Genomic DNA, 26283 nt, shown 5'->3' with positions numbered 1-26283 from the left:
CTTGGCAGCTTTTTGGCAGAGGCTGTGGGACTCCAGACAGCCAAGGCGCGTCACCTTGTTCCAGTGGTTGGTTGCACACAGAGCCACAGCAGTAGGGAGCTGGCTTGTACATTGTGGTCTCTCGGCCGCATGTACAGCCTGTGACCAGTTGGTGGAGAGTCAGCGACACTGTCTTTGGGACTGTCCCTCGGCCCAGCAGGTGTGGCTACGAGTTCTTCGGCTGATGCCTGCCCTCTCCACGGCTCGACAGTACACTTGGGGGGCGGCGGCTTGGTCCACCCTCACGGGCCCGGCACTTCAGTTTGAGCTATCTTCCACCAGCAGGATGATAGTGATACAGGGGGGTCAACCTACACTCCAGCCTGCTACAGACCTTACTCCACAGGAGTGGAGCAGTGAGAGAGCGGAGTGTTGGGAGCTCATCAGCGGCCTAGCTCTCTGGTTCATCTGGCGGGCCCGTTGTTTCCGCATCTTTGAGGCTCGCCTTGTACCACCAGCAGAGACTGTTCGTGACTTTTGGCTAGAGCTGATCCATACTCTCAGAGGACAGCTTGAGGGACTACAGGGCTGCTCCGACCGCATGCGGGAGCGCCGCGAGGCTTTCCTTCGTCTCTGGCGCCCTGGGCCGTTTTACTCCATGGTCCAGGGGGTGCTCAGATGGCACTACTGTCCACCTGTGTGGCTTTTCCCTCCTCCCATCTCTTGATTTAGCCCTATTGTATATATGCTGTTTTTTCATTGGGAGAGTCTCCCCATCATGTTTGTTGTAGCCCTCTCCTGTAGAGGTGGATGTAGCCCTATGGGCAGCTTTCATTAACTAATAAAGAAGGATCTTTTTCTCGGAAAAAAAAAAAAAAGCTCTAAGGGGCTGAGGGAGCATGAGTATGATAAAATTTTGAGACGGAAAAGTACCTTGACATACTTTGGATAGAAGGACCGAGGCTTTGTTGTATTTGTTGCAATCATTTGATATAGTAGCAATCCTTGTCTTCATGTCCAGATTTTTTGCAGAAGTGGCAATAAGCCCGAAGGGGACAGTCCTGTGGAGGGTGTCTTGGAAAGCGGCATGAGCTGCACCATATCATAGCCTTAGTCTCTTGCTGAGACCTAAGCTCTTCTAGCTCTCTCTTGATTTGATCCAAACCCTCGTGATGTGGGGGCTTCTTCTGTCTAAGAGAGATTGATTTCTCTTCTTGAAGAGCACGTTGTAGCTTCAAGTTCCCTACATAGAGAAGTCAAAGGGTCAGATGGACTCTATAAGAGTACAGAGGCAGTCTCTACCTGAGAAGAGTCGATAAACAGCTTCCTTGCCCCCTCTATCCTAGTAGTAGCTGCAACAAACTCCTCCAAGGTGGCATCATGACGGAGATTCTCTCTCAGTTTTTTCTAAGAAGTCTTTGGAAGAGCCTTCTCTACCCATTTCTTGACCATGAACTCACCTGGTGGTTGAGGAAGCTTGGCAACCAGAGACTTTGTTCGGGTCATGAGTTCTACAAAAGTCTCTTTGGGCTGAAGCATCAGGTTCACCATCTCATCCAGAACCCTTTCTTGGAAGTCCCGTGGTCTGAAAGCTTCACAAAACTGTTGTCTTAACGTGGCCCAAGTACTAAAGTGGTTCTCTGCAAACTGGCTATACCACTTGTCTGCTAAGCCATCCAAGGTAGATGGGAAGAGTACTAAGTAGGCATCTTCTCGGTTGAGCCCACGACCTCTGCAGAAGAAACAAACCTCCGGGCATGGTCGTCAACATCCTCTGTGGAGAGACCCTCGAAAGTCGGAAACTTACCTTAGCTAGAACGCTTGTGAGCTCCTCCATGGCTGTTTGTGCAGGAGCTTGCTGTAACACAGTGGATGAGAAGTTGATTGATGGGGGTGATTGGGGAGGTGTAGAATTGGTTGAGGGAGAAGGTAGGGGTAATGGGGCTGGTGGACTTCTGCTTGGCACGAAGGGTTGACGCTTCCTGTGGTAGTACTTCAAGGGGCTTAGTAGTGGGCTTTGTCGCTCTTTTGACTGCCTTGTATGTGTCATGCAGTAACCACAAGCCCACCCAAGCCTTGAGCACTAAGACCTTCACTTACTGCACCACCAGACTCCACTAGACCAAGGCGAGTGACTAGACCACCTCCTTGTTAGACCTCGATGAGAGAGGATTAGACCCAGCCTACTCTGGCTAGACCCAGCCTACTTTGGCTAGACCTGACGAGAGGGGACTAGACCAGGACGAGTGACTTGACTAGCTAGTCCAGTATTGAGCTCGACAGACCCAGCTGGACTAAGCTAGTCTAGACCAACATAGGCGAGAGCTTAAACGAGCTATCTGTAACAGACTTGGACACTCCAAGTCAAGAATCAATCATGACAGCACCAAATAACCACTTCAAAACCATTCACAGATCACAATAGATTTGCACTGGCCCGGCGGAGTTCCGTGCCTAGAGATATTGGCCCCAAAGACTGGCGCCCCTTTCGGTATTTCTTTATGTATTAAATCAATGTCAAAGTACAAAGAGCGGTTAGGGTTTCACTCTCAGACTCTGCGTCCAGATGCTCTGAGAAGTGAGCCCTAAACCACTAATTTAAAGGTTACAAGGGATGCCCAAAAGCAGAGCCCCAAAAGCTTTCAGTTCAAAAGCAATCTCTCTCTCTCTCAAGAGAGCAAGTAAAAATAAAGCAAGTTCTCTCTCTCTCTCTCTCTCTCTCTCTCTCTCTCTCTCTCTCTCTCTCTCTCTCTCCAATTCCTTGCGTAGCCAAAAATCAAGAGAAAGCGTTGCTGGTTGCTTTTTTTCCCATCTCCGTGATTTCCGGAAAAGTCCGTACACTGCTGCCACGTGACACTTGCGCCTGCTTTTAGGGTTTCCATCCACTTAGGGTTTGAGCCAGCAGTTTAGGGTTAGGGTTTCCAGAAATTAGGGTTTCTGCAAAATTAGGGTTTGCAGGAATTTTAGGGTTTCTGGCAGAAATTAGGGTTTCTGTTGTCGGTAGCCACGTCATCACTTTGTGACACTAGCTCCTCGACCTGTAGCACAGTGGAGTGAAACTTCAGTTGAGGTCCCAAAGGGCGTGCCAAAAATGAGAGCACTTGTAGCGGAGATAATGTGTCGTGCCCTCTTTAGTGGGTGCTCCTCAGTGCAATGTGCGTGATATCTCACTCCACAGAATGAAAACACAGAAGACAAAGAACAACAGAGCAACAACAGTACGACTCATCAGAGGAACAACACAAACATCGACAAACTCAAAGAAACCGATACTGACTTTGGCATGGCAGCACACTCAGCTCCAGCCCATATCTCATAGATACAGTGGGGGTGTCGAGGCTCAACTGTGTAGGGATGGTGCAGACGTGCTGTGTACAACTCTGATGACAGACTCTAGATGACTGACCACACAAAAGTAGATGATGTATAAAACCCAACAGCTATGGATATATACAACCATAAAGAGCCACCAACGGCTCACCAATTATCTAATCCAGCTAAGCCTATCTCTGGTGGTGCGCTGGCCACAGTGTCGACTGGACCACCACCAGTATCCCTGCCACGTGCACAAACCCGGCAAGAGTGTCCGTCCAGTATGGAACTCGACCAACTGTGACTATCTACCTGTCCATGCCAGTGACACTGTAGCCCTGCTACAGAAAGGTCTCCTGCATGGCAAGGCTATGATAGAGACACCATGGTAGCATATTGTAAATGCAAATCAGCCATTCAAAATGTGAACAATCGGCTTTGCTCACATGCTTGGTGCATGGATGGCAAGAGGTATTGATGTTTGTTGACTGGAGGCCACCCTCTTGCCAAGAGGCAACGAATTCTCTACAATCTACGGTGCTTGCCACCTCTAGATCTTTACCTGGCTTGGCAAAGAGCAGATTCATCAACAGTTTATGGCAAGGCATGCTATTGTTTGCCTCTTCAATCCTGTGTTGGCACAATGCAGCTAGCTGCTTTGTTTTCATAGAGTGCGGCATCAATATCATATCCCTCTTGGATGTCGAGGTATCTGGGAGCAAATTCATGGTCGTCTTTCTTCTTTTCCTGTGCTCCCTGCCTTGCTAGATGATCGGCCTTAGCGGGACTAGAAAGTCAAAGGCAAAAATTCCATTACTGGGAGTTCTGCAAATCATGACCATCACCTTCTTAGTCGGCAAAAGCATTGGTTGGCTGACAAGGCCAACAAGCCTTGGTGGCTAAAAAATTCTGCTGCTTGGTGGAGGAATGTATTGTTTGGAGGCTTGCATACTCAACTTCGTAATAAGGGAAAGGTGTTTCTTTGGCAGGCTATGGTGGGAGGGCTTGCATTTGGGACCGAGTTTTCCTTGTCGTCATCGTTCCTATAGCATGTGTTTCTTTTCACCACTACTTGCCCTCTTGCCAAGAAAATATTAGCATTTATTTCATCTGTCTGGTTGCATGTTGCTGGTGAATCTTTATTCCCTCATGACTGATTTTTGAGAAAGCGCTCTCATGCATGCCATCCTCAGCATTTTCAGCTGCTATTTGATATGCTTTGTTACTAGGGTTTTTGGCATAGTTGGACCATGACGAATGCCTTTATTTTCAATGATGCAACTGGTGTTCAACGCGTATACCACTGTTGTGGTCATATTGTGGCAAACGCACGAGTTTCGAAGGATGACATCTTGGCAACGACAGTCATCTAGCTTAGCTGCTTTGGCATCTTGGTTATGGGCTTTTCATGTTCATGGACTTCTAGCCTCATGTACATAGTTTTTCAGTGGTCTTTTGACCATGTACATCCTTCCGGTAATCAATGTGATAACTAATTTTGTGTGTGTGTGTGTGTGTGTGTGTGAGAGAGAGAGAGAGAGAGAGAGAGAGAGAGAGTGAGTGAGTTTCTTGTGTGTACAAACAGGGTACGCAGGACAAGGAGCGAAGACAAGTTGGGGCCACAATCTTCCTTTAGGCCAGAAGCCACCCTATGGCAGACGGACTAAAGGCCTCTTCAAGTATTAGTGGGTTTTTGGGTAAAAAGGAATGTGGTTTTTACAGTGGGTAGTCACTTGAGGTTCTACCTTGTTGCTCTAGGGTTTCTTTTTGTGGAATTGAAGTCCATTTTGAACACAATGTTGTGCATCCTAGCACCGATAGTCCAGATGTATGTTGCTCTCATATCCTAAATGTTTGCTGCAAAGGCGTAGTTATATAGCATTGGGGTCTAAGCTTAGGTGGTATAGCATTCACATTCCTGTGGTGCTACAACATTGACTGCTTCTGACAAGTGCATCTATTACTCTCGAGGACAAGATGGTATCTTATGCAGGGAGCTCTTGAGTGTTGATGGCTTGGCCTCTTGATAACACCCTAGCAGATAGCAAGCTCACAATGCTAGATGCATCAAATTGAATGCCTGTGTCCTTTTGAAATGAAGAGCCATGAAGACTTGATGTCATGACAAGTGCACACATGGCCTATAAATGACCAAACAAATGGAATAAGAATGCAATCTACAGCCCAGTTTTTGAACCATGATGCACAGAATCAAAGAGAGGTGCGCTCTATTAATGCGACACCCGTGCCAGACTTAAGTGAGCAATATCTCAAAAGTTTGCACTTATTTTTCCATCAAGGCTCAAAGTTTTTTTGTTTTCATAAACCTCTCGAACGATAAATAGTATGTTTCCAAACCATGAATGAAAGCCAACAGTCAAAACAATGCCGAAGGCTATGCTCTGACAATTGCACACAAAGTGTATAGCACACCTCTTGAACTAATGAGAGATAATAAGATCACCCACATTTCCTTCATCAACAAAATCACATGGAAAGACCAGCATTTGCGAAACCCCATGTCATGAGTGTATGCATGAATCCAATAAGTTCAGCCTCCACACAACTTTTAAAGTAACAAGAGCCATGTGCTCAACTTCAGAGTTTCACTGAGTTCCAATGGAAATTTACATGGTCTTCAATGGTAATTAGTAGCTCCATCAACAGCGTACGACTCAAAAAATTGAGCTTCATCTTCTCAACCAGGAAGAACGGCTGTAAGCTCAACTTATAAGAAAAGAAGCTCAAAACCCCTGACAAGAATTTTGTAGGTTGTCTGGTCCTAAGCCCAATGCAGGTTGCGTGGCTACGGGACTAACCCTACTGAGATGGCCGACAGCCTAACGTACCTAGGTCTGGTCCTGCTCGAGGCCAATTGAACTATCTTCCCCTTAACAATAGAACAACCAAGCCACCTCTGCCAAGCACTGGATTACTCTCCTGATTGCAAGTAGGGGAGCTTTTCAATCATGTTGCTCGCTGCATGCTCATTGCTCCTCTAGCGCTGACCTACCTCCTCCCTCGGGTTGAGATACATTTCCAGCTCTCTGCCAACATGGCAGGGAGCCCGTCTACCGGTAACCTGGGTCGCTCATGAAAGGAAGTGCCCAGGGATGGTGACTTGTTGCATCCGGCCCAGCAGGTCATCGTGCGTGGCACCCTTGACAGTCCGATATCTAGTGAGAGCCCTCCTCCCTCTGCTAGTACTGTCGCGCTCGCCCCCCCTCATGCTTGCCAGCTCCCTCACACCCCCCTTCATGCAGCCATCCCCCTTTTCCCTCTTGTTTTCCTCCCACTATGTTTGGTTTTGCAAGCCTTGGTTCAGTCGTGTCAACCCGTGGGAACATCCTCTTGAAGCACGTCACTTCTTTTAGAAGTTTGCATGGCAAATTCCACTCTTCATATATGCAAGATTTTTAAGATAAAATCAAAACAAAAATGAGTAAGTGGGAGTATGCTCTTCTCCCATTCCCAAGTCTGATAAAAGTGATGAATGCGTATATGATTCCTTACATTGCCTTCACTAGCCCGCTTCTCAAGATGGCTAAGTGTCATTGAAAAGAGTTCTTAAAACCAATAAAAAGGTTCTTATGGAAAAACAACACGAAATCGTCCAGGCCATGGCAATGGGCCCCTTGGGAATCAGTTCCTCGATCGGTGAATCAAGGAGGCCTCAGAATTATCAACCCTGTGGCCCATGCAGAAGCTTGTTGCGCCAAGTTTGTTGTTTCCTGGAGCAAGTTTGGGCTGTCATGGTCAGAGATATGATAGAAGCAGCTAAACTTGGCTCGAAGGGTGGAAAGTGGAGAGGGGTGGAGGTTTATGACAAACTGTTAGCCCCGGAGGGTTTTACCTTAGGACTGGGGGCCAGCTCAGGAGAATTGATAAGAAAATGCAATAGAGCAGCAGGAGTCTTAAAGTGGGGGAAAGAAACTAGGTACTTCAAGAATTCCATTTTGCATTGGTCCCCCTGGCTTTCCAAAGTTGTAGCTCCGCCACCACAAACTGCCTATTGGATTGAAACAGCCAGGAAACTGAATAATAAGGGTATGAGGCGACTTGGGCACTTTTGGGACAGTGGCAACAACCATTGACCTTCTGGTTACCCAGTACCAACTTAATAGCTTGGAGGTTTTGCTTGTCCACAAAGTGATGAAAGAGCTTTCGGAGTTTGACTGGAATGCCTGGAAATGGCCCAGAAGCAGTCTCTTTTTGAAACCGCATCCTAAAAGCATTTATCAGACAATGATGCATTAGAAGAATTGGTTTAGCCCCCTTAACAAGCTATGGAAAAAACAATGGCCGAAGGAAAGGTGGGAGCAAGCAATGGAGAACATATGGAAGCCAAAGGTTCCTCAACACATGAAGGTTTTTTTATGGAAATTTATTTGGGGTGCTCTTCCGACGGGGGTGAAGATTCAGGAGAGAGGGATTGGGTCAGATCGATGCTTGGAGTGTAGGATGGCTAGTGAAGATCTGGGCCACCTATTCATGGACTGCCCAACTATCAAAGGCCTCGCAGGGAAAATATGCAAGTGGGTCCAAAGAACATGGAAAATTAGTTTTCTCAAGACTGACCTATTCCTCGGAGGTAAGAATCTAGATAGTCCAGCCCTCCTTGTCAGCACTCAAATTGTCAGATACTTCTTCTTACATAATGTATGGCAAACAAGGAACCACCGTGTGTTTGAAGGAGGTTTTGAGGTGGCAAGCTTCGCAGAAATTAATCAAGAAAGCAAAGTGCTAATTTGGATGCTCGGGTGCAAGCAACACTCAGAGGATTGGTCTAGGACTACTTGTGCCTTGTTTTCAGCAGATGGAATGCCTAAGTCGGGGGAAAATCTTGGCCAGCGACGATAAATAAAAGTTCTCAGAGGGACAAGATTATGGACCTTGTGTATCAAGGAGGAGGGGGTGGGTTGGTAGGGGTGGCTGCCCTGATAGCCGATGTAATTATAGTACCTGGATAATGTCATGGCTCAACAAGAGCATGACGTCATGGCTCAACAAGAGCATGACAAGACCTTGTAATTTTTTCGGATGTTCAATATAATCTACTCACAATTGTGAGTTTTGCTATAAAATTTTTTTAAAAAAAGATTAATACATACAAAAAGCTCTCTCTCTCTCTCTCTCTCTCTCTCTCTCTCTCTCTCTGCACGCCATCTCCTCTCCCATGGAGAAGCTCCGTTACCATCCACCTTAGCCGACACCAACAAGTGGTATTAGAGCCCGGGCGGGCAAGGCATGGGCACGGCGTTTTGATAGGCGGGTCGTCATCCTACTACATCAACATATCAAAACGTTGTGGAGATTCCTAGGCGTGGTGGAAGTCATCCAAGGCAAGGCGAAGCTCCTAGGACAGTTTTGAGGAGTACCAAGACAGCATCTCAAAACGATCCCTCTGTCATCGCTAGGTGAGCAGGTGAACAGAGGGTGCCTCTCAAACGCTTCTAAAGCAGGTTACTTGGCTATTGTGCTTCTCAAAACCCTGCTCCCTTGGTCTAGACGACAGCCCTACACAATATAGTATCTCAAAAACAACAAGAAAAGGAGCATTTCTTTGGCAGTATCTGCAACATCTCAAAAAGTCGTCAATTCTCAAGAAGTGAAAGCATCTTGAAGCTGGTTCTAGTGCATTCCAAAACGCTACCTTAGGTAATTTTTGGCGCAGTTGGCACAACAAGGTTAGCGTCTTCAAATGCTTAAAGTTCTATTCCTTCACTTGCAACAGCATATCAAGATGCATGCAGTAACAAAAGGAAACTACTTGTTGATATCAAGCATTTCAAAACGCCATGTATGGAGCATGGGAACCAAGGTATGGACAAGGTTCGTATGCAAGAAAAGCAAGGTGCAAATGCACAAAAGCTTATGGAGAAGTGGTTACCAACTTTATTAAAGCTTAAAGAAGAGGTGCGTGGTTATGTGGGAGGATTGAATTGGCGAGACCATATGCGAATTGATCTGAGATATTTTCTACCAACTAAAGATGATAACTTGAAGGATCAGGATGCTTAAAATTACATGGGTATTTTGCATGTAAATTTAAATGTAGCCTCTCTCTCTTATGTGTCTGCCATATATATCAATTTAGTAGCTTTTCTTCTCAATCAAATACGTTTGGCAATACGGAAACAGATACAGAACATGAAGATTTGCTTCGAGCACTCAATACATCAACAACACAGCGTAAAAAAAACTATTTTTCCCTGTTAATTGTCATATATTTGTTATGTTTTGTCTCCTATCAACCCAACCATATAGTTTTCTTTCCAAAGCCTTGTTTTTCAGTTATTGCCATGTAGTCAAAATTTTGTAAAGGGTTATAGACATTGCCATGAACAAAAGTGGTATGACCGCCCATTTTTTTGTTTGGTCGAGTTCTTCTTGTCTCACTCTGATAGTTGTTAGAGGGAAGTGCACACACACCTATGTTTTTGTCAAGGGGAGGGGCTTCTACTCATAGTTTTAGGTGATTGAACTCTGACATGTGTGTCAACCCGTGGGAACATTCTCTTCGAGCATGCAGATGCAATCCACTTCTTTTAGAAGTTGAAGTATATGTAACATTTTTAAAATTAATACATACAAAAAGCGTTGTTTCATCCCTCTCTCTCTCTCTCTCTCTCTCTCTCTCTCTCTCTCTCTCTCTCTCTCTTCATCTCTGTACGCCATCTCTTCTGCCATGGAGAAGCTCCGTTACCATCCACCTTAGCCGACACCAACACACTACAGCTTCCTCAACCCCGCCATTGTCTCTCCTATTTGCGTACTCCTCACCAGCAGGTGCTCCTACGAGCTGTTACCCTACTTTTCGTTCTCCGTGCACCTTCGGAAGCTACAAAAACGAGATGGCGACTTCTGCCCTACCGCCGCAGAGGGAGTTGTCTAAAGCCCCCTCACTCGCTCCCGCAAAAACTCCTATCTGACTCAATCTCAGCCAAGGATTTGCACGTCGACGAGCTTGCTGATGCCAGTGAAGAGGTGGGGTGAGTGCCAACATGATGTAGTCTAAAGCTGATCTACATCAGAAACTCCCCCGCCTCCCACAAAAAATCCTCGCTCCCTCCCTCCTCTTTCTCGTTCTAATGGTTTTGAGCCTTCTACTCTCTCATCATTCTTATCAACCCCTTCATCGTCTATTTGCCCTTTTTTTTTCCCCAAAAATTAGGAATACCTTTTAATTGTGAGTGTAGTATATTAATTAATCAATAAATTTACAAAGACAGGCCATGCTCTGATCGAGGCACGGCACCATAAATAGTCCATCCACCATACATCGGCTAATCAAGAAGGCACCCTCGAACTTACCCTCATCATTAGGAAATGAAAAGACTTATGCAGGTGGAAAGTCAAAAAACATATGAATGTGGAAAATCAAAAGACCTTTTGTGTCCATATACAGAGGTGGTCAATTTCACATTGTATATTTGTGTTTATTTTCTCGTTTATTTTTTGTTTAACGTTTTCTTCCCTTTAAAGTCTCTCTCTCTCTCTCTCTCTCTCTCTCTCTCTCTCTCTCTCTCTCTCTCTCTCTCTCTCTCTCTCTCTCTCTCTCTCTCTCTCGTGCGTGCAAAGTTGTATCAATCCTTCTCACGTCCAGCTGATACTGTTGCAAACCTACGGTTGACAATGCTGCAAACCTATGTGCTTCGTCATTGCCCATTGCTAAGTGCTATAGACTAGTGTATCATTTTTTTTGTTATTGAGAGAATCTCTGAAATAGGAATATCTTTTAATTTTTTTGAAGCCATTAGGAATACCTTTTAATTGTGTGTAGTATATTAATTAATAATTCTTTTTACAAAGACACGCCATGCTCAGACCGAGCCATGGCACGACAAATAATCCATCCACCATACATCGGCTACTCAGGAAGCCACCCTCGAACTTACCCTCATCATTAGGGAGCCATAAAAAATTTGATACATCAGCTGAACCAGGAGCCACCCCTGACAATATACCACAGCATAAGGACAAAGAAGGCGTGGGGCCCATTGCTCCATCACCCACGAGGAGCTCCCGAGGTGCCACCACCACGTCACTGTTGCCACTAGTACCTCTGTGCCTCACGAGGACCAGGAACCAAAAAAGAGCCAGAGCATGAGACCAACACCCACTGGAACTAGAAGAGAACAAGCGACATATCTGGCCAGTACCATCATTTCTACAAAAAAGGACTAGGCCTTTAAGGAGAGCCAAACACCTTCGCAGAGATCACGCACCACCCAGGACACGCCAAACAGTACCACACAACACAAGTTGGATCTGTTGTGGATCCAGAGAGTACAAGAGCTCCAAAGAATCCACAACATAGTGAGTACACAACAGTGCTCGAAAAAAACTTTTTCTAAAAACTTGGCAAACCTACATAAGTGGAACAATAGAGGTAAACTGACAAAATTTGAAGGTTTTTACATCAAATTACACTAATTTTTTCAAAATTTTGTAGGTTTTCCCACCTTCAAATATAAAATTTAGAGGTAAATTTCAAAATTTGTAGGTGGGATTACACTAAACCTAGGTTTTTTTCGAGCACTGATACACAACATCCTCCTCCTTTACATGACAGAGTACGGCACATGTGGATAGATTCGCTCTTGAGGAGTCGCGTCGTCGTTCTGACCCGCAGCTCCATAAACAAGGTCACAACTTACCCTCAAAAGGAGAGTGAGATGAGGGAAGTTGGGCACCCCATACACAGGGGTTGTCCTTGTCCACCAATAGCAAGCCATGCTCTCATGCCCTCCCTGTGTCACGTGCAGGGCCGCAAGCACTCTTGTGCACGCCAAGAAGATTCCCTGAGACGCCTCGCCAACCCGCTCCCCATGCAATAGAGCTCTCCTACCCTTGCTCTTGGCGTTTAAAGCAGGCTACCCCCTTCATCGTCTATTTTCCTAAGCATTGATCCGCTTGAGCCCGCGCCTCCCCCTTCACTCTCCCCTATTGTTCAACAGTCTCCCCTAGCCTCTTCGACAGATGGGTATCCTCTTGCGCCTCGCTCATTGGGTGGGCCTCAGCACTAAAGACCAGACTACGGGGTCTTTAATGAACCTCAAGCCATGGGATTGATGATAAGCAAGCCGGACTCAAAAATAAAAAAACAACGTGCATTGTCGGATGTTGTCCAAGTTTAATTTTTTTTGCCGAGTTTACTTTTTCTCGTTTGTGTTCACCGTATAAGGTTATGTTTTGCCTCTTATATGCCAACAAAAGCTACGTGTCCATGTGGTTAGGGCAACCGCCTATCAATGGACATGTGGTGGATTCGAATCACCTTGCCTCGAGATTCCCCTACTCGACTTGCAGCCATCGTCGTCCCATCTCTCGAGCTTCATTGAATACCCCGTGGTACTTAGTGCGGTGGTTGGGTGGGACTCTCTCTCGGGCCTCCCTTCCACGGGATTCAACTTTTCAAGAGATGCAGATTCTGATTACTTTGTTAGGTTAGGTGTGCCACTAACGAGGCGTTCTTAAATAGTCAAGTGTGTTAGGACCATTAGTAAGCACTCCTTGCTCGAATAAAAGTACTAAATCCTAAAAGGTGAAAGAATGAGCTAAGTTGCATTATACAATATACGAGAAACATATAATACGTCATATACATGTGTATTTTACATGACCTCATATTATACCGACGTATTATACGATGCCACGTCAACAAAAATGGGCAATCGATTTTTTTTCCTAGTTTTTCGATCGAAAGAAACTTCTATTGAAAAAAGTATATATATTAGCAATGCGCCTTGTTGACACTAGTATTCATCACAAAAGGTATTAGAGTAAAAAAATAAAATTTTCTATAATTAAAAAATATTGAAATTTAAAATAGTTTTAAAATATTTGATTAAAATCAACTTAATGTTCTTTTTAAATTTGATTGATTCCTTTTTTTAGGTTCAAATTATGTAAGCTTTGTAGTTGCGTAGAGCTCAAACTCTCACTCATACAAAGTGTTTATTTTTTAGGAGTTACTTGCTACGTGCTCAGTTTACTAACATGGGAAAGTAAATTAGTGATATAATTTAGAGATTGCCGTTGTGTGCAAAGTGTACTCTCACATGAGGTTATCAGTCTGCAAAATATAATAGAATATAAGTCAATTTTATTTAGGTAGGTTCGATTTTGACATGCAGATACTTTCTCACCTCAAAGTGAACATAGATATATTTTTTTTGGTCCTATGTAGAGCCATCACACTATGCTCTCACTGGAATCAAAATTTTGGAATCTGATGTCCAAATATGTTTTGATATTACATTATCTTTATCTGGATTGTTACGTCTATTATATTGTGTGATCATATACATGCAACAACTACAGATAGATAAGCTTTCAAAGATCTACCATGGAGTGTGAGAACTACATGTTCGCACTTTAGATAGATATTACAATCGTCAAGGTTTGTAATTAATCCTCATGCTCCAATGAGAATCAATTGCAAAATTTGATCAGTGTAATCGATTATCCTAATGTGTGAAAGCCGTAAGCTTGCACTTTAGATAAATCGATATAGTGCAACGTGATGATGAGATTTGCTTGTATTGTTTCAAATAAGAAATCAAGATTATCGATTATCATAATGTGTGAAATCCAAAAGCTTGCACTTTAGATGAATCGATATAGTGCAATGTGAGCATTGTGATTGAAATGTTTTGTTTGAAGTGATTAGATTATATAGTGCATGAAAATATAATTTGATTGACATGAGTTTATTGAAAAATGATAAGACTATCATTGTTTATTGTTAATGATAATGTAGCATGAGACTAATTGATAATGTGGACAAATTTTGACCATTATATTGATCGATAGAGCATTGCTTGTGTAGTTTGTTGCTTTGAATTAATTTTGACCTTGAAGTTGACAAGTGGATTTGTTGAGATGGCAGTTTAAATTTATCTGTGAGCATGGTGAAAGGACATGAGTGGAGCTACGTCCAAGAGCTGCGTGCTGGAAAGAATACATCTCGATTGAAATGCAAGAACTGTGGCCATGAGTTCAGTGGTAATGCGACCAGAATCAAAGAGCATTGTTTAAAGTCCCTGGTAATGTGTCCTAGTGTACGGCTCCTCCAAGAGATATTCATGCTAGATTGCCAAAGTATGCTTGCATAGCAGAGAAAATTCTTGCAGCTAAAAAGAAAAGTACTAATGTCAAACAAGTTGCAACGGATGTTGAAATGTGTGTTGTCAATGAGATGACATAGCACGTACCTACGAAAGAAAATGATCACACTCCCCAGTCAACTCCTTTTCATGGACATGCTTCAATGTTAGCAGCAAATCCTAGCTCAACTAAAGTTACTAAAGCATCATCCAATGGCCAAACGTTGTATGAGACGATAAATAAGCAATGGTTTCTTGAGTTGTACTTGAAATGGATGCAAGATTTTGTGGCGTGCGGTATACCATTCAATGCTATGCACAAACCCATAATTCAAGATGCTTTAATGAGCCCAACCAAAAAAGGGTTTGTGCTTCCTGATTTTAATAAGATGCACATAGAGAATCTGATAAAGTGAAAGACAGTACTAAATCCATCCTCAAGCACGCGGTGGTGAAATTTGTTACTGCATATGGTTGCACCATAGCGTTTGGATGGATGGACCAACTGTTAGAAGAAGCCACTCATCAATTATCAACCCTAGAGGGTCTATGTTCATAGAAGCCATTGACACATTTTAAAAAGCGAAGACCAATGATTATCTAGCAAGGATATATGAGCGTTCCATAGTAAAGACAGGTGGGCCCAAGAATGTGATTGCAATTGTCACAGATAATGCATTCAATTACAAGGCTACAGGGAGGGCTATCCAAGCTAGGTACCCAGAGATTACTTGGGTGCCATGTGCCACGCATACTCTTAATTTTCTATTAAAAGACATTGGTAAAATGGCCATCATAAAAAAAATGCTACTGGATACAAATCATGTGGTGAAATTTATTAGAGAGCATCAATTTTCGTATTCTCTTTTTTGAATAAAATCACCTAGCAAAACTTTGCATATATTTTATGCGACAAGGTTTGCAACCACATACTATGTGCTTGCCACCTTGCAAGAAGTGAAGCTTGCTTTGATTGAAACGGTAGCCGATAGACAATGGGATGCTTGGCTCAGCAAGTATCCTAGCTACCAAGAGGCAGCTACAAGATATGCACAGCTTGTGAACTCGCAAGTTTTTTGGCGCAATGTAGAGAGAATTGTCACCTTGGTCAAACCATTTGTAGATCTTTTGTGAATATTCAACAAAGACTCTTTCGTCTTTGGTCAAGTTTATTGGTATATGTCAGAGGCATTATGCAAAGTAAGAGAGCATGCTGGCTTTGGTGCAAAGAAAAAAGCTTCCATAATCACAACTGCCAACAAGCGATGGGTGCAATTGCGTACAGCGTTACATGGTACTGCATTTGTATTGGATCCCAAATGTAAAATGCACCAACAGTAGGCCAATAAAGAATTTATGAGCGACTTCAAAACAATGTGCTCTCAACTACTAGGACAAGAGGATGGGAAAACTGCTTTTCATGAGCGAGTTGATTATGCTAATAGAACTGGCATGTTCCAGGATCCATGGCATATAGATGCCATTACACACACAAGTGTGCCTCTATGGTGGAAGGAGTATGGTGGGGAGAAAGTGGAGCTGCAACACATTGTTGTTAGGGTTCTATCTATTGCAGCATCAAATGGAAGCTGTGAGAGAAATTGGTCGGCTTTTGACTTTATGCATACCAAGAAATGAAACCGGCTTCACCCTAAACGTGCTGTTGATTTGGTTTATATTTTCTACAACATGAGACTTATCCATAAGCCAGTGAACATTGCCTCAAGAGCAGAACAAAAGCACTACGGTGTCTTTCAAACCCATGCAGCTATAGCTGCGGAAGTAGACGATGAAGATGATATGGAATGGGACATAGCTTCAGAATGCTTTGATATGGATGAAATAGATTATATGATTGGTGTGTTTGATGGCGATGAAGATATATGACCAAATGCCTATAAGTTTTGCTTGGTGTGAGTATGTGAAAATTATGACACATGCCCATGTTACACTACACAATGTTCACCTCTCTCTCTCTCTCTCTCCCTCTCTCTTTCTTTCTCTCTCTCTCTCTCTCTCTCTCTCTCTCTCTCTCTCTCTCTCTCTCTCTCTCTCTCTCTCAAGTTACTTTTGCAATAAGAGTCATATAATTACAGTTAGATACATTACAATACAATTTGTTTGATCGAGAATACAAAAATGGACAGCTAAGTGGATAAATAACGCAGCTATGATTACAAAAATTGTAGCCCTTTGCATTTTCTTCAAATCAAAATAGATAGGGGTAAAGTGAGCGAAGTGCTCAAGCCAAAGATTGAGTCAGCTCATTGAGTAGTTCATCTATGTTGAACTCAATACTTTTAGGCACAAGAAATGGGTCTGCAGGTTCTTGTTGCGAAGGACGAGCCTGACCTCGCAATGGTCCATAGAGTTATGCATATTGTTGCAGCTTGGCTTGGGCCTCTAATAGCTATATCTCAAGTTGAAGGATTTTTCCATGCAAAATATTAGGTGTCTCTCCTTGGCTTGCAAGATCTTGCCCTTGGCTTGCTAATGCAACGAGTACCTCTGATTCTTTGGGAAGTAGAACTATGGGACAGTTGCGTGCAGGCATTGGATTATTGACGTGACTTGCTACCACTTTCTCTGCAATCCGACCATGCCCAACGCCAGAATTCTTGGGGCGGTTTGACCAATCTACACGTCTCCCGAAGATATCGTAAATATAACATTGCTGTATAAAGTAGAGTGCCATTTGGTTATTGTTTGGCATAACTCTCTCTCGACGTATGAGTCTTTGTAGAAATACTCGTGCAAGTCCCTTGTGCTGCAAATCTAATAGCTTTACAGGAGTTGATTCCTTAGCATTGCCGCTGATTCAAAATAGTTGTTGGCTCACAAAGTGGCTTGGACATAGCTTCCTACACTTCTGAAGTTTGAGAGACTCGTCTTGCAACCCGGACTCGTCTTCTTCGATTCGTGCAATAGCTTTGAGGTCTTTCTCTTGGCCATAACGCTCTCTGTCTCTCTTCTTTGTAGATGGCATGTGCTTCAGTGTGGTTAAGTTCTTCTTTTGTATCTATCAATGAAGCAATTATTTCATCATTAGGAATACTTATCGTGAAGTTAACAAGTCATCACTGTCAAATCTTCAAAGAAAAAGACAGGATAACTTAATTATGCTGCAAGAAAGCGACATAATATTTTATCACCATGTCGCTGGAAAGAGATAAGATAACTTGAGCCTTTCGGACAAGCTTTGGTTTATACAAATTTTTGGTGATGCCTTTTGGACTTACCAATGCTCCAACAACTTTCAACCAAATGACGGATATGATTTTCCGAGAGCATTGATCTTATGTGGGAACTTTCTTTGATGATATTATAGTTTTCTCCAAGGATAAAGTAGAATATCGACACCATCTACTACAGGCCTTTTAGGCATTGCGAGCTCAGAGGTTGGTTATTTATTAATTCCATTCCAAAAAGAGCAAGTTTTTTTTGCCGAAGATACATTTCTTGGGACAGCAGCAAGAGTACAGATGGACCCAACCAAAATTGAGAGTATCAGCAATTGGCATGACTTGAAGAATGGTTATGAAGTTAGAAGCTTTTTGGGCTTTTATTATTACTATCGGAGGTTCATTCAGAAGTTTGCAGAGATAATTCCCCTTTGCAGTTATTGACTTAGAAAGGAGTCCCTTTCTTGTGGGGTCCAATAGAGGTGATTGCTTTTCAAATTTGACTACTGGACCAGTGTTGTCTTTGCCAGACTTGCAAAAATCATGTGAAGTTTATTATGATGCTTGCGATCGTAGTCTCGGAGCAGTCTTGTTTCAAGAAGTCCATGTGATTGCTTATGAAAGAAAAATTCTTTCAAGGACAGAATTGGTAGCACAGATTTATGAGAAAGAGCTATTGGCAGTGATCCATGCTCTTACAAAATGGTGACACTATTTACTCGGAGCCGATTTCACGGTCTTTACTAATCATTAGAGTCTACACTACATCTTGTCACAGAAGAAGCTTTCATAAAAGAAGCATGTCCATGATGAAGCCCTTTGTTTGAAACCATGATGTCATTTGTGCATACTAGCATGATGTGTCCCCCTGTAGAGCGAACTGTCTAGAAGACTCAAGGGCCAATCTAGCATATCTCTCTCTAGTAGTATCCCATAGGCTATGTTTGGAAAAGGCCGGCACAGGTGTTTACCTATGGGATCCAACAAGGGATGGAGCTTTTTGGATAGGATTGATAACCGTTGGTCTCTATTTTGACCTCAGGTTCATTCAAGGCCCTCGAGTTGGGTTTGGATGGGAGTGTGGATCGGGTGGTGAAACCCCTGGATACGTTCGAAAATCAGCCTAGTCCAAGTAGGTGTGATGTCGACGAGAAAGGAAGAAGGACAATGGATGCAAAGTGGGATCGGATAAGAGAGAAAGATGTGATTCAATTAAGAAATTCTTCTAATTATTTGGTAAAAAGGAACCTTGAAAAGGCTAGGAACATAAATGGGCTATCTTGTAAGTGTCCTCATCAGCCATAACTTTGCTCTGCTTCTCAGAATATTTATTGAAAAGGAACTTAAGGTAGATCAATTGTAAGCCTTTTCCAAATAATACAAAGAAAAATAAGAACTGAAAATTGTGTAAAGGCACCGCCTCCACACAAGGCGGAGGAGACATGATATCTGGGTCCTGGGATGAGGATATGGATATGCGTGGAGAAGTATATGTGATTGCTTGAAAGATAACTAGATACTTTTAATATACTAAAGGAAAAAGGAAGGAAAACATTCTACAAAAAGAAAAAGGTGAAAACGACTTGATAAATGGATACTTGTAAGGGTATGCAATAGCTTGCATACTTCTTTCAAAAGCTTGAAAATTCTTGGTTCGACATGTTTGGAATACTATTTTCTAGTAGCATAATACTACCTTGAAAAGGTGCATTTACCAAACGATTCGGTGGAAGGGTGGATTTTTAAGGGCTAATTTGTAGGCCAGAAAGTTGAACCCAATTTAATATTGTCCATTAAAAAGTGAAGTCAAGAGCAGAAAAGGATTCCGATCTACAGAGTGGGGATTAAAGTTGGGAACGAGGGATTTGTGTAGCTAGTAAATACACTTACCTTAGGGGAACGCACTAACAGTTGTGCTCGGTCATTAAAAAAAATGTCATTAACCTTGAACCAAGGGTGAATTAGAGGACTCACTAGCTGACCCTGGAAGGTAGAGTTCAAATTTAGTATGATGGATTGGTTTTGAAAGTTGAAACGATAAGAGAAAGATGTTTCAAGGTTAAGAGTTCCATATGAGAAAAAGTGAATGTTATCACCCCCTTGAGCTGACATCCAAGAGAAAGAGGAGTCCTTGTCTTGGTGTCGGTCTCAAGCAAGAGAGAGGTTAGGACTCATGGTGTGCCCATTTGGAGGTGGTGTAGCCAATGGTCCCTGGCATGTCCCTCACAGGTGGTATCAAAGCGCAGTTTTTATCCTTGGCCAGATAAAGATTTTATTAGAGATTTTGTAGGAAAAGAGTGAAACATTGACAAAGAAACTACTGCATGGAAGTCTAAAGAAGAGTAAGTTCTTAGAATTGTGCAAGGAAAAATGTAAAGTAGAGAATGGTATAAAGTTGTTGAAAAGCTCTTGGAAAATGGAAGTAACTTCTCTGAGAAAAAGAAACGAAAACCATGCTAGAATATTCTTTCCACCTCATCTTTCTCACAAAGGGACTATTTCTTTTCAAAATGCAAATGGTAAACAAATTTTAGTGCAAGATAGAGCAAGAGAAGCTCCCTTGAAAGTACTTAGACTAGTGAGCTTTGGGAACAAATTTTTGCAACAAAATTAGAGTTAAAAAGACCGTTTTGAAAATTACAATTTTTAAGGAGCAAAGAAACACAAAAAGAAAAAAAAAATGTTTAGGATAAGGTAAAATCTAATTTCATCATTAAGAGGCTGCAATTCGAGGCTCGGCCCATGGGTAAGGAGTTGAGAGTATCCTTGGTTAGTAGGTCCACTATTTTAATAGACAAGGAAGGCATAGACATTCATTACAACTTAAAAGGTTATTCTAGTTCTCATTCAATTTTGTGTATGCAAGATGGAGACATTATATATATATTAAGAAATTTTAGGGATGGAGTGGTTGAGAAAAAAGCAAGCTATTGCAATCAAGGGAATGTTACATTTGCATATAATTAAAGGGAACAAGATACAAGTACAAGGGGGAATGGATAAAGCTCCTCTAAGAGTAGTAAAGGTTAATCAATGGGTTAAACAACTTAAGAAAGGTCTATTCAAGTATTTTATCAACTTAAATAAACTCAAGAGGAATTCACCAAGCTTAGAATCCAAAAAAGTCAAAAGAAGTTTATGATTGTAAGTTTGTGCACTCTAAAGTTATATGTTTGCAATTCACGACCCACTCTAAAGCAAGGATCATCATAAAGAGCATGCGCATTGTTTATTTAAGGGTGTATTCTTTGAAATTTGTTTTGCAATTGCGATAGAGGGGGGGGATAAATGGATAGTTTCATGAAAGTCATGATTGTGTTTCTTGAACATAAAACTCCCATCGCTTCCAAGGATATGCCCCATGGATGTCAAATGGTGCAAACCAAGATGGGGTTAACTTGAAACTTACGTCGAGACAAAACCTTAAATTCCCATGAGACTCGTTCTATTTCTTAAGGTCTTCTTTGAGTAGAAATTTAAAAAAATTATGAACTAAGGTATTATAACTCAAGCAACTCACTCTAACTTTCAACTAGGACTAAGAACTTTATCGAGAAGATTTGATATGCATAGTCCTAGCATAACATAGAAGTTTCAAGTGTGAAAGTTGTCTTACATGTTTGGAAAAGGTCGGTGCACTTACTTACCTATGGGGGATGTAAGGGAGATGGTCCTTTTTGGCTAGGAATGATAAACGTTGGTCTATATTTTGAGCTTGAGTTCATTCTAGGCCATGGAATTGGAATTGGATGGGAGTGTGTCCCAGCCAGGTGGTCAGACCCCCCGGGGCGGTCACTTTTTAGAATGTGTATGATATCACGTGAGTTAACCGGAGAGGATTATTAAAAGACCAAAATGTATAAAAATGTATACATACAGAGGGGGGTGGGGGTTTTTAAAATAGGCTCATAGTGTAAGTATAGTATGTATATTGGGGTATTATTAATTACCTCTTGAACGCACGTGATATAGGGGTATTTTAATAAGTGACTGCCCCGGGTCAGACCCGTGGATACGTTTAAAAATCGGCCTACTCCGGGTAGGCCTGATGTCGACGGGAATGGAGGAAGAAAAATGGATCCAAAAAGGGATCAAATATAGGAGGAAGATGTGATTGAATTAAGGAATTCTTCTAATTTTTTGGTAAAAAGGAACCTTGGAAAGGCTAGGAACCTAAATGGGCTATCCCTCAATTTTCCTCATCTGTCAGCAGACCTTTGCTTTGTTTCTCAAAATATTTATTTCAAAGTATCTTAAGGTAGATTAACTGTAAGCTTTTCCCAAAAAAATATAAAGGAAAACAAGAATTGAAAATTGTGTAAAGACACTGTCTCCACACATGGCGGATGAGACATGATACCCAAGTCCTGGGACGAGGACATGTATATGCCTGGAGAAGTATATGTGATTATTTGAAAGAAAACTAGATAGCTTTAATATAGTAAAAAAGGAAGTAAAAATTTCTAAAAAGAAAAAAGGTGGGAACGATCTGATAAATGCACACTTGTAAGGGTATGCAACAGTTTTCATACTGCTTTCAAAAGCTTGAAATATATTCTTGGTTTGATATGTTTGGAATCCTTTTTTCTAGTAACATCGCACTACTTTGAAAAGGAGTATTTACCAAATGGTGTCAAAGAGTTGGTGGTCTTGCCAGGAAGGCGTTGGGCCTTTAGCTATGAGGGTTTGTGGGGAGACTGTGAAGCTTTTCACTTAAGCAAGCTTAGCGTTTGTAGCAAATACATTGTGTGTAGCCATTGGAATCTTAAAACGTAGACACGCACATACGCACACGTGAAACCCTCAAAACAAAACAAAGATGAAAACATCAAGGCTTTGATCGTATCTAATCAAAGGTAAGATGAAAGGGTTCACTGATGCATTTATAACAGAAAGTCGTTGCGCTCCAAATAGACTGCGAGCGAATGGTTCTTTGAAACTGTAACTTAGTGCTTACAAAGATGTAGATATTTTTCCTAGCGATAGGAGTGAGCCGTGTGTACAAGTCTTCTTGTTTCATAGTAATATTAAGAAAACAAGATTCAACCCCTAGAGGAGAATAAATATGTGCACATCGAAAGAATTAGAGTAGTCTAGTAGTGGCAAAATAAGAGGATGTGGAGAAAGAAGAATTTCTTGCAGTCTTTTTGGCCTAAAGAGTAACACAATCCTCTGTTGGAAGTGGATTTTATTGCTAATACAAACGTTAATTCTAATATGTTGCACAAAGTGAAAGGGTTGAAAAGTTACACCATTGGGGTTATTCATCTAAGAAAGCTCAGAAAGCAGTCAAACAATGGAGGAAACACATAAGAGAGACAACCAACACACAAAGATCCACACAAGCTTAATCCAAAGAAGTGAAGCACACCTTAAGACTTGTGGTATTGTAGCCAACTTGATGAAGTAGATGATGCGTAGTAGTCCCCAACACCGTTTGCAAGCCACCAACAATGCGTCTTTATTGATGAAAGAAGGTTACATAGAGTGTATGAGTATTACAAGTGAGGACATAGAAGGCTTGAGGCATGAAGTAGCAAGCTCAAGATATGTTGGGCTGAAATTAAGAGAAAGTTTTCCTCAAGGAGATGGCTAGGAGGTTGGGTGATGGCTTGATAGAGTGGCTTGATTATGGGGATTGCTTGAGCACTTGATTTCTTGATGGTTTTCTTGATGCCCAAGTGAGGGGCAAGAGGCTCTATTTATAGGTGAAGTTGCCTCTTGAAGAAGATACTTTCTTAGAAATATCCAAGGTTTTTGTATGACAAGTGTCTCTCTTTTCAAAATATCTCAAAATTATCTTCAAAGTTTCTAGATCTTTCTCTTCAAGAAATATCTAGAGGTTCTTCTAGATCTTTCTCCAAATATCTTCTCCTTGCCGCCACATGTCAAGAGTTGTTGAGCTATGGTGGAAACATGTGCATAAATTAGCTTCATAAAAAATTGAGAGAGAGCTTGGCATACATCATGGATGACATCAAACAAACTCGTAACCACTTTTCTAAGGGATTTTTCTAGGTCCATAATCACTCCAAAGTGCACCTACTATGTGTAGAATGACACCTCATGGGGTATACTATGACTAAGGCCACTTTTGGCTATGCTATATATGTCATATGCCACCTAGGATGCCTAGTAAATAGGAGGTATGTTTTATAGGCTCATTTCATCATGGCTCCAAGAAGAGGTTCACAAAGAAGCCCGGGATCGAAGCCCACATTCCCAACAAGAGTGACACATCAGACTTCGACTAGCTTTTTGCATGCTAAATGAAAAATGCATATACTTATGCACACTTAAGGTATACACATAAAATCCATAATATTGTAGGGCTTAGCTTCCGTTTCCACCATGCACGTGCCACGGCACGACAACGGTTCGGTGAAAGGGTGGATTCCGAAGGGTTGATTTGTTGGTCGAAAAGTTGAACCCAATTTTTTGTTCTCCATTATGTTAAGTCAAGAATAAGAAAAAGGGATTCCAATCTATGCAGTGGGGATCAAACTTGGGATTGTGGGATTCATGTAGTTAGTAAATACAATCATCTTAGGGGAACGCACTGATGGCTGTGCTCGATCATAATCGGAAAAAAAGTGTCAGTGATCTTGAACCAAGGGTGAATTACAGCACTCTCACCAGATCACCCTGGAAGATAGAGTTCAAATTTAGTCTGATGACTTCATTTTGAACGTTGAAATGATAAGAGAAATATATTTTGGGGTTAAAGGTTCTATATGAGAAAAAGTGAATGTTATAACCCCTTGAGCTGGCATCGAAGAGTAGGAGGAGTCCCTATCTTGGTGTTGGTCTCAAGTAGGAGGGATGTCAGGAATCGTGGTGTACCCATTTGGAGGCGGTGTAGTTAATGGTCCCTGGCATGGCCCTCAGAAGTGGTATCAAAGGACAATTTCTATCCTTATCTAGATAAAGATTTTATTAGAGATTTTGTAGGAAAAGAGTGAGGAACTAACGAAGAAAATGGCATGGAAGTCTCAAGAAGAGTAAGTTCTTAGAATTGTGCATGGGAATATGTAAAGTAGAGAAAGGTATATAGCTGTTGAGAAGTTATTTGAATTTTACAAAGAGTAATTGAAAGTAACTTCTCTCAAAAAGAAATGGAGACCAAGCTAGAACATTTTGTCCACCTCATCTTTCATGCAAAAGGGACTGTTTCTTTTCAAAACGAAAATGGTGAACAAATTTTTAGTGTAAGGTAGAGCAATAAAAGCTCCCTTGAAAGTACTTAGACCAGTGAGCTTTGTGCTTGAATTATAGAGCATGTCCATCTTTTGGGATTGTAGATCGAAGCTATGAACTGCAGGTTATGTCCATTTGAAGTTTTTCCACGAGCCGGGTTGGTGCCCACTTGATTGCATTGGGAATCGGACCATCGAGCATCATTTTGGGTTTGACCAGGTTCTTGAAGGTAGAACACTTCATATGGAGTTGGCAAGAAGTCGTTGCTTGTCAAACAGAGCCCGGATTGGAAAGTTATAGGAGTTGGAAGTCGACGAGTCATTGCAGTAAAGTGATGCCATACGCTTTTTCCAATTTTGGTACTCGTCGTTTGAGATCATGCAAAGGTCAAAAAGCAAGATACAGGTGGAGTTAAAGCATGGTATGCGATCTTTAAGGTGGCTTTGACGGCTCGGCGATCGAAGCATTTGGTATCCAATGACAACACCAGGAAGTTGGGTAGAAAAAGAAGTGAAGTTTCAAGTTTATTTTGTGGAGTTTCAAGTCAAAGGGGGGTGGTCTCACCAGGGGCCGCCACGTGGTGGGGAGTTGAGCCCGTATGCAAAGATTGAATCCATTATCAAAGTCTCTATAAGCTACAGTGTGACCCCACTTTGGAGTGTACAAGTGAGAGAGGGAGCTCTTGCTCCATGTGGTGATGGCGGGGCTTGCCGGTGGCGCTCTGGATGCGCAGTTGATGACATGGTAGCCCGAGGGACTTTGTCCCATGCCCGACATAGGCAAACCAATTCTGAAGATAAAGGGGGGGGGGGGGGACACTAGTGATGTTGCTACTGCTAGGGGGGGAGTCCCGTGTCAGTCGTCAATTTTAAGAGAGAGAGAGAGAGAGAGAGAGAGAGAGAGAGAGAGAGAGAGAGAGAGAGAGAGAGAATAAGAGCACAAAGGCCAAGAGGGAAGTTCCAAGCAGGCAGACAAGGTGAGGTTTCCCTAATGCAAGGAAAGAACTAAATGAGCATGAAAAGTGGGTGCAATGCACGAAAAATACCAACGTAATCTCAAGTTGAGCTGAACGAGCTTGGAAGCTCCTCTTTGTCTTGTTTTAGCCATCCCTATAAAAGGGGATTAACATGATTTAGAGGGGGCATTTTTGCCATGAGTTGTTTTTGATCAATTGGAAGGTTTTTCGATAGTGATGGTCTGCAAACTTGTGTGTGGAAGTTTGCCATTGGAGTTGTAAGATGATTCTACTATCTCCTTGCTAAATACTACTAAGTCATTGCCCCATTTCTTGGTGTCGCTTCTCCCCATCCCCTTCTTTTTCTCTCGCTCTTTGTGTGCATGTCGATGCTAGTGGAGGTGTGTGCCCATAGAGTATAGCGTTTGAGATGTCAAGGTGTATTCGTGCTTAGTAGTGGTTTTACAGAGCAAGGGATTGTTGTTTTGTGTGAAAAGTTGGTTCCGTTAGTGCAAATTAGCCGATTTGAAGGTGTTATAGGTTAGAG

At 42.2% G+C, this 26283-nt stretch overlaps 1 protein-coding gene across 2 annotated transcripts in view; it reads left to right on the top strand.

Moving 5' to 3' along the window:
* Positions 1-5561, top strand: part of LOC147437223 (uncharacterized) — a 77604-nt gene extending 72043 nt beyond the window's left edge. For both annotated transcript variants that reach the window (XM_086485883.1, XM_086485882.1), the window contains exon 5: positions 4877-5561. In XM_086485883.1, the coding sequence (XP_086342009.1) occupies positions 4877-4958 (82 nt within the window). In that variant the 3' untranslated portion in view covers positions 4959-5561. The remainder of the gene's footprint in view (positions 1-4876) is intronic.
* Positions 5562-26283: the final 20722 nt, after the last annotated feature.

This window comes from Adiantum capillus-veneris, chromosome 17 (assembly GCF_014529385.1).
Source record: "Adiantum capillus-veneris isolate H3 chromosome 17, ASM1452938v2, whole genome shotgun sequence".
Classification (NCBI taxonomy): Eukaryota; Viridiplantae; Streptophyta; class Polypodiopsida; order Polypodiales; family Pteridaceae; genus Adiantum; species Adiantum capillus-veneris.
This window is presented reverse-complemented; position numbering and strand designations above follow the sequence as displayed.